General features: G+C 47.3%; 1 protein-coding gene across 1 annotated transcript in view; it reads right to left on the reverse strand.

The window, feature by feature from the left end:
* Positions 1 to 2064: 2064 nt before the first annotated feature.
* LOC122369590 (muscle calcium channel subunit alpha-1-like) overlaps positions 2065 to 13322 on the reverse strand; it is a gene marked incomplete at its 3' end in the record, with an annotated part of 69729 nt that continues 58471 nt past the window's right edge. The window contains exons 12-17 of the mRNA XM_043344439.1: positions 9280 to 9425; positions 8219 to 8292; positions 7799 to 7950; positions 4119 to 4329; positions 2335 to 2455; positions 2065 to 2156 (exon numbers count right to left, since the gene is read on the reverse strand). Coding sequence (XP_043200374.1) covers positions 2065 to 2156; positions 2335 to 2455; positions 4119 to 4329; positions 7799 to 7950; positions 8219 to 8292; positions 9280 to 9425 — 796 coding nt within the window. The remainder of the gene's footprint in view (positions 2157 to 2334; positions 2456 to 4118; positions 4330 to 7798; positions 7951 to 8218; positions 8293 to 9279; positions 9426 to 13322) is intronic.

Raw genomic sequence — 13322 nt, forward strand, 5'->3', positions numbered from 1 at the left:
AATACTTTGTGAAAAGTTCATGGGTCTTGATGTCACTGTATCCAGTTCATCATATCATATTTCAACTGTGCTTAAACTGCAATGTTTTGCTAATTGCTTCAGTATATAATGTCCTTTAATCCATGCATGTTAAACATATGTATCTCATTATGACTTGCCAAGATCTTTCCCTACTGTCTTATGCCATTTTCATTTATTCACAGGTGCGATGCTGCATTGATAAGATCCGATTCAAGAGCATGGATGCTACCAGGTCCTGTGATCTGAAGTTACCAGTGTCACTGCTGCTACAAATGACATCAGCAACACTTCCTTTGGTGAAAGTTTAGAGGAGCAAACAGTTGGTGCTCTGTGTAGTCAAGCAGTGGAGTTTTGCTACAATCATAAAGTTGATTAAGGTGTCAATTTTTGCTCTGGCTTCTGGGGCTGCATTGCAACCCATGCTAGTGTTCAACATTTCGTGTCCTAGTATCACTGATGCATAGTGTGTTGCATCATACACAAATGAGAGGCAGCAAACTGTCAGGTATTTTCTAGTGATAAAGAACTGCATGCCTTAAGCAATTGTTGAAGGTGACAAGTGGTGAATGGTAGGGCTCAGCCACTCAGTTCCTTCCTTCAAAAGCTATCAATCAGCTCTAGAAGAGTAGTCATAGCAATGCTTCATATGTGAAGGCTACTTGCCTAAACAGAACATTGTGGATTTGTTAAGTACCCCTTTATTACAAGTTTGTGCCCATTACAAGCCAAGCTTAGTTTACTTAGTTTGTTGCAAGTTTTCCAGGCAGCTTTCACACTTGTGTCGCTAAATATTAAACTTTAACTGATATTGTCCATTTCGCATCATATTGTAATCAGTCAGTCGTGTTGGTAGTAGGTACAGTCTGTCTTAAAAGTACCGCGCAAAGTGACGGTGGATCCATCAAGCCTGACCGAGGAAGGCCCTGCTATAATTTGAAAGTCACCGAACCAATGGACCTTGGGAACGGACGAGGATGTCATATAGAGCCACGCAGAAATCGCCGGTGATTCGTTGCCCATCATTACAGAATGAACGCATGCCGGATGAAGGGTTTAGTCAATAGTCTGTACAAACTACAGGGATGTGATTGACTTATCTGACAGTGACGAGCGCTACAGGTCAACTTAAGACCGTAGGTATGCGTTCTTGTCATGTAATGTGTGCTGTAAATCGATTGTTTCATGCGTGTGAATATATGTCTGAATGTAATAAGGTTTTTAATTTCAACTGTGTAAGTTAAATTATGTGATAACATCGTATCATTCGTACTCCGTAGCTTTTGGTGACCACTCGACCGGCTCCCTTTCCTTCCGCTCTATGACGATGTAGTAGTTTGCCTTCCACACGCGTCATTGTCTTCCTAATATCGAAATCAACTGTAGCTACTCATTTTAGCAAAATGATGAACCTGAAAAGACATGAAACGCAGTTCCCGTTCGGGGCGCGTCGGCCGCCGTCGCCGCCCGCAGTGTTATCCCCGGCCCGGCCGGCGCCCGGCCGGCGCGCTGTGTCCAAAGCATACGGTGCTGCCACCTGGCGAGACTTTTCGGAACTCTTAGCGCGAACATCCCCATTCTGTACACGATGCTGTTTTCCCCGTGCCGGTCGAAACCCTGGTCACCAAGATATTGCACGGGAACTGGACCCGTGTCGGCCAAAATTAGCCGTTTTCGCCCGATTTCGCACGCCGATTTATACATGTAAAGTCTATGACGCGAATTTGCACTTTTTGAGCACGCGCCACGCGCTCCCTATCAATCCGACCGAGCTGAGACCCCTCAAAGGCACGTCGCGCATCCTTGATCTATAAGTTGTGCAAATTTCACCGGGCTAGGTGCAACGGTCTGGCCTGTAGTCCACGCAAAGCACCACCAAGTCGGGACCTCGGTAACGGACAGACGCACCCTCCTCAAATAGTAATATAGATGAGAGTCAGCATCTATATGAAGACGGAAAAAGGTTGGATAAAATGGATCGATGTTTCACCGTCCTTTTTATCGTTTCAGTTACATCCCCTAGCTGAGGCACCAGACGTTTCCTACCTCCTCCTCCTCCTCTTTTTCTATCGCCGTCAGCGACTCGGCGTCCGCCAGATTATCCACCGCGATGGCCAGGAAGACGTTCAACAGAATGTCTGATCAGCCCATTGTCAAGGAAACTAGATAAGAACATCCGCTTGATAAAAATGGGCCACATTGATTAATGATGGTTTGTCATATTCTTTACCTAATTTTATTTAATTAAGTTAGCGTTCAGCATTGAGAAACACTTCAAAAGTGATTAATTGCCATCGGCACGCAGTGCAAGGATACAGTTTCCGCAGATGAAGAGGATGATGAAGTAGACGCAGGCCAGCGCGCCGAATCCTCCGACCCCGCCGTACGCCTGGATGCCGTGGTACATGACCATGTTCCAGTCCTCACCGGTGAGAATCTGACGACACACGCGTCCAACACAGGCTGAAAGCCACACATTCTCAACGGCACTGGACGATAATTTGTAGAGGATTTGCTGATGAATTGGACATTTATGAAGCAACAAGTGATTATTCATTCAAAGACAAGTCATCTTTTTCATATGCAACTTTCAATAGCATTGCTGCACAACCGGAAGTGATGTTAACTGTTTAATTCTTTGTCTGTTTTCACAGTATGTTTATTATTTTAAAGTATAACTTTACCACAGCCATAGCTTACAAAATCTACCAGCTAGCAAATGAGCTCTGACAGAACTAAATAACACCAGCCAACCGTTTCCAGTTATAACTTTACTGAGGCTGAACGGCAGTTGGCGATTATTCTGATAAAGCTGAGGCAAAATAATGTCATGCAACGGCACGGCGTGTTAGGATGGCTATATACATGCGCACACTTCACACCACTGAACATCAAACACGAGCTCGACATAATAACAGAGATGCGACATCTATCTGAGAGACAGACCCCTCTTGTTGTCAGCGCATTGATCAGGCTTTTACACCTGACAATAGGCATCAATATGCGGTCAAATCACGACGGATTCTTACGTTATTGGTCGACAAGAAAGTGGATGAAAAGCGCCTCAAAGGAGCGCTTTTCTCATAATATTCAGCATGAGAAGCATTATTCTAATGAACTTTGGAACTCAGAATGGCTGCGTCATTTTCTTCAAGAGACGGCCATCCTGGCGGGAGATCCCATAAACGAGATCCATGCTAAACTGTTAGTGAGACAAATACGTTTATAAGAACCCTGCTTGATTTGACCGCAAACGACGCCTCTGAACACAGCAAACATCGGTCTATTCGTCCAGCACAGCTCTACGTCCGGCAGACGCCGCTAACTGGGACAGTGGGAGAGAATCGAGGCGCGCCAAGGTGGGAGGGGGCAGAGGGAGGGAGAAGCGCTGCTCATGCTCCGGTCGTTAGTGAGAGTGGCAGAGTGACACCTATGAGGGACGGGAGGACGACAGAGAGAGAGAGAGCGGACCGGTCACCACTGACTCTACCCCGGGAACGGCCGCCGTCCGGGGCACGGGCACCGCCGCTGGCTTACGGCCTATCGCCACCGAATAGAAGCCACTCCCCAGGTCGGTTCGTTGAAGAACGTTGCAACTTTTGCTTTTAAGTACCAAATTTAGAGAGTGAAACATCGATGATCTTAGTATACATACAACTAAATCAGAGCATGTCGCACGTCCGTTTTTGCCAAATACTACAATATCGCGATACCTGGAAATGCTTGAAAATTTTAAGATTATTTGATTGATTGAATACATTTTGGAAGAAGAAATAAGATTATGCATCTTGAGGAAGCTAAATGAAAGTAAACACTAATTTTATTAACAAATATTATATCAATAAATAGAAGCCTTTTACTTAAAAAGCCAAAATATAAAATATGATTTTAGATGCTGTTATTGTTAAGAAACATAAAATAATATGCCATAAAACATTCTAGGCCAAAGACGAAATAAAAAACTTCAGATAAATCAGACCACCGCCTCAAAGCTCGCCCACCGCACACAACCCAACCGCACACCCCGCCAGAGCGGGACCCGTGCCCCAAGGAGCGGTCACCGTCCCGGGTCTACGTAGCGCTCTAGCACACATCTTTACCTGGAATACTGTCAACAAACTCTGTACAAATGTATCGAAGTTGCTGCGCGGTTTGGCGTCCGTCGAGTCAAAATTAAACTTGCCTCCGAAAACCTGCATCCCAAGGAGAGCAAAGATGACGATAAAGAGGAAGAGGAGCAACAGCAGAGAGGCGATGGACTGGATGGAGTTGAGGAGGGATGCGACCAGGTTGGAGAGGGAGCGCCAGTATCTGAAACATGGGACAGAGACACACAATCAGCGGGCGGCGCACCGGCCGGCGGCGCGCCGTCCCGTCCCACCCACTCGGCCCGGCCCGACTTTACAGGGTTAGTCATCGCGCAGAGGCCAGGATCGGACACGCCAGGAGTTGCAGTCAGAGCGAACAGACATTGGCCATTGAATTCGAACTCGAACTAGAGGACTTATAGAACGCATTACGTCTGAGATTGAATCCAGCCCAGCAAACAATGTCTGTTCTTCTCTCACAGCTTTCTCAACATAACACGCAGCGGAAACAGCATAAGCTAGTCATTCGTCCTCATGCAAACTGTCTGGGTAAAGGAGATTTCCACGCCTGATCCGAACCAGCGAGGATTCGGATATTTCAGTATACACACTCCTTCACAGTCACTACGGATAAAAACATGCTATCGAAAGTGAGCTCTGGGAAATGGCGGCCGGTATCCACGCGGCTGAACCGGCGTGTTTCTCGATTTAATTATAAACAGGACTCAAGAGAGCGTGAAAAGCAGGATTTCGGATGGATGACTGATCGGGAATCACAACCAGCCAGGGCCACGGATGACGGAAACTATAACGAAACGCCGAACAGTGCGGGATGGCTGATGCGAACGAGCTGAGGAACAGGCAATTTTCAGTCCGAAGACACCAGCCATTGGAAAAAGAGGCAGAATGAGAGAAGAGAAATAGAAAGATGAGAAGAAAAGATCGCGAGAAAACAGCGCAGGTGACGCAGTCGCAGCGCCCGTCAGCTGTACAGAGATCCACGGCACCGCAGGAGGCCGGTACGGTGGCAGGACCGGCCGGGGCGGCGGCGGGCGGCGGTCCGTCCGGCCGGCCGGCGGGGGTAGGGCACTGGCACTGACCCCGTCCGCACCCCACACAGCAGACCGCCGCCGACCGCCGACCGCCGGTCCGGCCACCGACCAAATATGTACGCAGAAACGCAATGCAAACCGGTGTGTGAATGCATAACCGGAAAGAAAAGGTGAGCCTGTACCTGGAATACTGTCAAAATGGACTGCCAAAACGAGTTGAAGTTACTTCTGAGGCCCTGCAGTCGGCCGCCAAAGATCTGCATCCCGAGCAGTGAGAAGATGAAGATGAACAGGAACAAGAGGAAGAGGAGCGAGACGATTGACTGGATCGAGTTGACCAGGGCTCGGATGAGGTTGCCCATGTTTCTCCAATATCTGGAAAAGAAGAGCTCAAAAATAAATGGGCCCTCCTACGTACAGACACACGAAGAGAGGGGCATTGGCCAGATTTTCAGCAGACGGGGTGGACAAAATAAGACACCAACAGAAACCGGCCTGGATCAAATAGCGGGAAATAAAATGGAGCATTGCATGGCAGGGTACACTAACATGCATTTTAATAATTAAACACTTATATTCCTACAAACACAGGCTACATCAGCAATCACTATACTATTCTAAATCTATGCAACTAATAGCACTAAACATCAATGATTATTTGAAGCACAAATCTAGGGCGACATATCATATTTGATAGAAAATGACACATTTCATAGCAGAACACGATGAAATAGTTAAAGGGACTATCCCACCTTCTAAAATGTTGTTAAAACCAGTTAAATTGTGCCCGACTTTATAGATTGGATGACCAGGAACACGGTTCTGGCATTTATTTTTCATTAAACATCTTAGGCTTCCCATATTCCAAACACAAACTTTCAAATATGTGACGTCACAGCCCAAAATTACCTCCTTCCCCAGGCCACATTACTGTCATAAAGCTGATTCTTTTTACTCTGTAGGCACCACAACAAAGTTCAGACCAAGTTTTAAGCGATTTTTTCAACGAACAAACCCATTTAAATCAGAATGACTAAACGAGGTGACGTCACGTCGCTCCATGTTGAAGATAGGGCCTTGTACAAGGCCCATTTTCAAATGAAGGGAACGAATTTCTTCAACACCAAGAGGCCGCGGGGGTTGCAACCTAGATAGATAGTGGTTTCTGAACCTCGCCGCAAACTTGGCTATCTCAACTCAAACCCCATGTTAAAGTTGGGATAGTCCCTTTAAAGGGAGATAATGAGCTTTCTTTTTTCTTAAATAAAAATTACTCGACATCTATACTATTTCTACTGTAGTTTCTATAAAATATGAAAATTTCCTTGCACATTTTCGTATGTGAAAAAGGTTTTTATTTTTGCAAAAAAGAAGCAGTACTTGCAGTACTTGTAACACCCACCGAAATGCGTTGTCCTTCTCTATAAAAAAGTCGCAGTATATGGCGCTTTTGTTTCAAACAGCGACGCTTGGGCTTTTGTTTATGTTATCGCCTTGTCGTTGCTTGGTTGTAAGGATTATAATTTGAATTAGAGTTAATTCAGTTTAGAATTAATTAGATTCTAATTCGGGGGTACATAGTGCCTACTCTTCTTTGTTTCCAAGTATTATTTTGCGCCACAAATGAACGGCATGCGCCAGAAACGCAGCCAAATCTTGCGATTGCGACTACGAAATTCATTATTTTGGCGTCAGAGCCTGAAGCGAAAAATACAAGCATATTTATTTCAAAAAGACTTCAGGTTTGTCGAACGGTGTTATGAGAATTTTGATAACAGTACTGCATAAGTTTTTCAGTGATGCCGCAAAAGTGTTGTATCTATCTTCTTTTATTGTGCAGTCGGCGGGACCGATTCAAAATTGAGTCGTTGCTACTAAAATAGCAGCATATGGCGTCAGACGATGAACAGGAAAAACAGTTGCGTAAATTTAGACATAAACCACCCTCAAACCATGAATATCTTTTGAAGGCACTATAGACGACCATTAACTAACTAGATGTGATGAAGATCAAATGTAAGGAATACGCTCATTTTACAAAATTACATGCAAGTACCAAGAAGTGATGTAAGTACTTATTCATCGGTCATTTTCAGCGCTCCCCGCTAACGTGACTTCAAGTTGAGATATTTGCGGCAAGGTACCGAATTGAGCAAAATGGTTTTAATTTACATTATAACTTGTTGTGTTTTGTCAGAAAATGGTCCTAACTCAGATTTTGTGGAAAAAGGTCATTATCTCCCTTTAACAAAATATGTTGTGGGTACGGCTCCAGTGACAAATTGGATACGACAAGTTGAAACGCATAGCAGGGGGACACTTCCTACTCGTTGCTACTTCATTCATTACCGTAGTAATTGCTAAACAATAAAAAGGAGGCCATGCCCTGGCACTTCCGTGTACAGGTTCAAATAAAGGGCGCGCTTACAATTATTGATCTAGCATCGAAGCATGTGCTTTGCAATGACGATCCGAAACGCCCAGTTTTATTTTCAATGTGTTTCGAATGACGCGATCTATTTTACACTATTGTCGTTGAAATTGGACATAAGTGAGCTTTACTCATAATAAACCACCAATGCGTTACAGCCACCCACCCTGATATGGTTAAGTCTCGTCGAACGGCGCCTGGCTACTGACCTGGTGACTTTGAACACCCGAAGGAGCCGGACGCAACGGAGGACGGACACACCAAGGGGCGGCATAACGCCCGTCTTGGTCAGCACCACCTCCACGATACTGCTGATGACCACGAAACAGTCGAACCGGTTGAACAGCGACACAAAATAATTCTGCGAACAGACAGCAAACCACCGCCTCCCTCAGTGTCAGCAAAAACAACAACAACAAAACAGCATGCTAGCCTACATTTTTGCCTTGTTAAGAAGTGAACTGTGAAGTACTTTCATCAATGCAAAGGCTACTCTAAGCTGTTTTCACTATCTATCTTTCGGTATTTTGTAATAAAATCAAACACGCTTAGTTGTTTGCTTTGTACATAACACTGGACAAAATTGGAGTTAATGTAGTGTTTTACTCAAATAAATGCTAATAACTCACCTGGAACCCAAGTGCATACATTTTGATAATCATCTCTATGGTGAATAGGACGATGAAAAACAAGTTTGTGACTTCTGAAACAGAGCAAAATTCATCATGTGATTAAGTGCAGCACAGGTATGCCATGTGAATTGCAAATTGCTAATTACGTGCAAACTGCCAATACACACATATATTTACTACGAACTTTCTTTCAAAATGAAAACAATTTCTTGCAGTTCTCAAATTTGGTCGCATCTTCGTGGCGTCAATTGCAAAATAGGGAAACGGACTGCAAAAGGACACATTTGAAAACGTAAGAATTGAGATGGGTATTTAAGCACATCCTTTTCGCTTTAACAGCAAATGCTGGTGCTGGATACTTATGAAGAAAGGAAAGGTGGTCAGAAAAGTGAAACCAGACTAATAAACCCACAGCGATGGAGTCTCACTTTTATGAAAAACGCTTGCGATACATTACGAAGAGTTCAAAGATTTCCCTTTTTAAATGTTTTCATTGAATATTGTTCATCAAACAATTGGATGTTTCACTTCTGACGATTAACGTTACCTGAGCGGCCCTAATGACCAGATGACATTTCTTAGGCCGGCTGTGTGGCCGTGGCCTTTCAGTTAGCTCACTGGTGTAATCTAATATGGCCGGCCGGACGTGACCGCCGCGGCCCGGCTGACCGACGCGCCCCGGCTGACCTTTGGGGGTCTCGGCAGCCGCCGACAGCCACCGGGGCGGCCACCGACAGCCCCCAACTGAACGGCGACGGTAAAACAGCCGCCCGGGAGTGCTCGACGGGGCCGCAGAGCCACGTGCTATTTAATTTCTCAGGAAGGGGACACAACGTTAATATATCCATATCGTACGCAGCTATGCAACATTTTTCTTTTCTTTTTCAAGGGTCCTATCGAAGGAAACTCTCGCATTACAGTCGAGTAGAAAAAAGCCTTCAGCCACTCATCATTGATGAACATAGCAGTGTCACGATAAAAAACATTTATGATCCCTGTCATCCCGTAAATATGTAGACTCTGCACTTCCAAGCATCACTGGCGATCAATGGGCTTACCCTGGAAATGGTCGAGCCAGGGCGGCTGATGGTAGTGCTCAGTGGCCAGCACTCCCGTATTGAGGAACACGAGGATGATGATGAGCCAGTAGAAGGCCTGCGACTTGACCGCCCACCGGCAGCCACGCTTCATCCTCCGGTTACACCTGGCACGAGCGGACACGGGTTCACACGACAGCTGCATGCGGTATGGAGACATTGGAAAAATGCTGGAATTCAGTGGGAGGATGTTAGACAACTGACGGAATAATCTGAATATGTATGTATGTATGTATGTATTGACGATCAAGAGCAATCCACAATCGGCGTGGCGATTACACTCCGAGTCCGAGCTGGTTGAAGATAACACAAGAAATACCTATACAAGAAAACGCACACACTTACGGATACGAAAATGCACAACGCGAACGCCGAACACGCACATACTTGGTGTAACCCGCACGAAGCCGCGTTCATAACTATACACACAGACTCGTTTGCCTTTCATAGTCCAAGAGTCATGAGGCTAGCTACTATGGCTACTCTGGCTAGGCTTAAGCTCCTTTTTTACAGCACGGGCAAATCTGGCTGGAGGCAACTGCGTTAGCTCGAGGGGGAGAGTATTTAGGAGCGCCGCGGCACGGTAGGCGAATCTACGTTTTCCGGTCTCTAGTCGGGGTCGCGGTAAGTGGTAGAGGTGGTCTTGGCGAGTAGACCTTGCTCGTGTTTGGGAATTTTTGGAAAATAGGGTCGCAATCTCCTCGGGTTCACCTCTCTGGATGGCCTTGTGCGCCGTGATAAGGGTATGGTATTCAGCCATTGTTTTAGGTGCCATCCAGCCGAGTTGGTCCCGGAGATGGGAGACATGATCAAATTTACGGCGACCGAAAATGACTCTAGCGGCAAAGTTAAGAATTTTCTGAATGCGATCGAAGTTCTTTTGGCTACCATTACCGAATACGGAGAGACAGTACTGGATCCGTGACATGACGAGAGCCACCACTAGTGTCTTGGTGACACCGTCGGGGAGATAGTGGCGGACATGGGAGAGGCCAATTAGGAGACCCGTGCACCGGCGACTGAGCTCGGACACATGCGCGTCCCAGGACAGGGTGCCGTCGAAGATAACGCCCAGGTTGCCCACCTGCTTGCATGGCACTAGTTTGGTGTCGCGAAAAGAAACGGTGAAAGCAGGTATGCTTCTCAAATTTTGCCGACTGCCGAAAGCCATGAGCTGAGTTTTAGCAGTGTTTACTTTTAGAGCATTTGCACTGAACCAATGGTCGAGAGACGCCAGTGACGCTTCCAAGCGCGAGATGAGTCCCCTAAGGTCGTTTAAAGGGCCACTCACCAACAATTGAGTATCATCAGCGTACTGGAAGACTGCTGCATCCTCAGAATAAAGTGATAGATCATTGGAAAATACCGTGAAGAGTAAGGGACCAAGTGCCGAGCCTTGAAAGACGCCCATAGAGTTGGGGAGAGGTTGTGATAATACCCGGCGACCGGACTCGTCCTTCAATGACACACTCTGCGTGTGACCCTGGAGATAAGCGGCGAACCAGGATGTCTCTATGCCGTGCATTGCCAATTTAGCGAGTAATAACTCATGGTTGATGACATCAAAACATTTGCTTAAATCAATAAGGCATAGCATAGAGACATCCCCCCTATCGGTGGCGGCCAGGATTTGGTCACTGACGGACAGAAGTGCTGTCTCAGTTGAGTGCCGGGGTCGGAAACCGTGCTGGGTATTGGCCAGAAGATGGTTTTGGGAGAGATAGCGATAGAGCTGTTTGTGAATGACTCGCTCGACCACCTTCATAATGACAGGTACTAAGGAGATAGGTCGAAAATTAGTGGGATCAGATGGGTTTCCAGACTTGAAGATGGGGTGAACTATAGAGTGTTTCCAATGAAAGGGGATATCGGACCTTGAGATGCAGGTGTTAATGATGTGAAGGATAACGTCACCTATAGATGGGAAAGCAGTTTTCAGCATGCGAATGCAGACGCCATCAGACGCACAGGCGGCAGAATTGCGCATATTGAAAACTGTGTGACCGAGTTCACCGAGAGAGATAGGTCTGGGCTTAAATCTACCGGTTACGACCCGCGGCAAACGGCCAATTTGCTCAACAACTGGATTTTGGTCACGGATCTCTGTAGCGACGCGGGGACCCACAGAAACGAAAAAAGAATTTAAAACGTCAGCCGATACATCAGGTTGAACACTAGGTCCGTCTTTCTTACCAGCCACAACCGACCTAATACTTTTCCACACCTTGTTGGGACCCCGCCCACTTATCTCTCTGTGAAGTTCGCCGCGTCGGTCTCGTCGCACTGCGGCCCGGACAGTTCGGTTTAAGTCTTTGTAAACCTCCGACTTTCTACCGAACTGCTGTAACGCGGTACGACGTTGATCCATGATTTTAAGTGTGGCGGGGGTAACTGGTGGTGCAGTAGGATTACGGATGGTAATATTCTTTATAGGTGCGTGATCGTCAAAAATCGGCAGAAATTCGGTCAGGAAAGCATCCCACTGGTCACTTACGTTCGTGGCACTAAACACGCCCTCCCAATCGGCAAACATCAGGTCAGAGTTCAGGGCATCGACATCTATACGGTTGATTGAGCGGGATTGAACAACTGTAGGATTTTTGCGTTGTTTCGGAACGTTAATAGACACACGAAGGAGTTTGTGTGGGCTGAAGTGGCAAAAGGATGCAGAGCAATCACGCACAAGCTCTCTATTTTTAACCATACAGACGTCTAGCAACGAGCCGGAAGTGTACGTTGGAACGGTTACAAGCTGCTCAAGAGAATAATTTGATAAAAAGTCACTGAGGTGTACACGCGCACGAAAACTCTCCTCCTTCAACATATCACAGTTTAAATCGCCACAGATCATAAATGGAATCTTGGGAAAATCAATTAGTACACGCTGTAACTGCGTCTCGAGGTCCGAAAAGTCCGCTCGCAGAGCGGCATCGGTCTGTCGGGGCGGCCGGTACACAGAGCATACAATTAACTGGCGATTTCGTTCGAGCTTGAACAACATCCACCGAGTTTCCAGGAGACTGCCGGGGTGCGGGGATGTGCTCGGTTTGATGGTCACAGTTTTCATATCCGTTTTTGACAGTACGGCGACCCCACCGTAGCCGCTGCCGTCTGGTCGGTCGACTCGGCTGAGAGAATAGCCGGGAATCACGAGAAGTCGATTTGGAGTAGAAGGGCGCAGCCAGGTCTCCGCCAGGAGGCAGGCGTCGAAATCGTGACGGTTTAGTTCTTCGGTGAGTTCTAGTAGTTTTGGCTTCAGGCTTTGAATGTTCAAAACGCCGATCAAAAGACCGGTGTTTGCTGTCTTTGTCAGCCGGCGGGTTTCCGAGATGGTGAGTCGGGCCGGTAGGGTGAGGGTTCTGTGACTGGGCTCTGGTGCGCAGGTCGTCGCGCGGTGCTGCCGGCCGGACCCACATACGACACTGATTGATTGGTGTGCGTGAGCTCTGGTACGGCGGATCAGGTGAGACAGACGAGGGGGTAGGCTGAGCCTGATCCTCTCGGTGACGTCACTAGTCGCGTCGTCCCTGCAGAGCAGTCTGTGGACTGCCAGCAGCTGTTCCCGGTCATACTTGGTGTTAGTCCTGACTTGGGTTTGTGGACGCTCTACACGGCGGGGTAGAACCCCAGCGTCCGAGGCGGCCGGCTGATAGCCGTAGCCCCCTCCTCCTCCCCTGGCGCGTCTGGCCCGCCGTCCGCCACGACACCCGCGGTGAGCGGGCCGGCGGCAGCGGGCCTCCGTCGCCTCCCGGGCGCCGGCCATGTTGACATTAGCCGGCCCGAGTCCCGTCCCCTCCGCTGGTGGAACCGGCATCCATGGGGTCGGGTGGGGGAGCTGAGGTCGAGTTCATCCACGCGCAGTCCACGTCCGACAGAAAGTAGTACCGGGAAAATCGAGCAGAACTTCCGACTGAGAAGAGGTAGAGTTGATCTGTTTTCACGAATACATACAGTGAAGAAAACCGCAAAACTTGAGTCGGTTGGTCGTAGGTAAGCATCGGAAA

The sequence above is a fragment of the Amphibalanus amphitrite genome, unplaced genomic scaffold (genome assembly GCF_019059575.1).
Source record: "Amphibalanus amphitrite isolate SeventyFive unplaced genomic scaffold, NRLGWU_Aamphi_draft 001053F_arrow, whole genome shotgun sequence".
NCBI classification, from domain to species: Eukaryota; Metazoa; Arthropoda; class Thecostraca; order Balanomorpha; family Balanidae; genus Amphibalanus; species Amphibalanus amphitrite.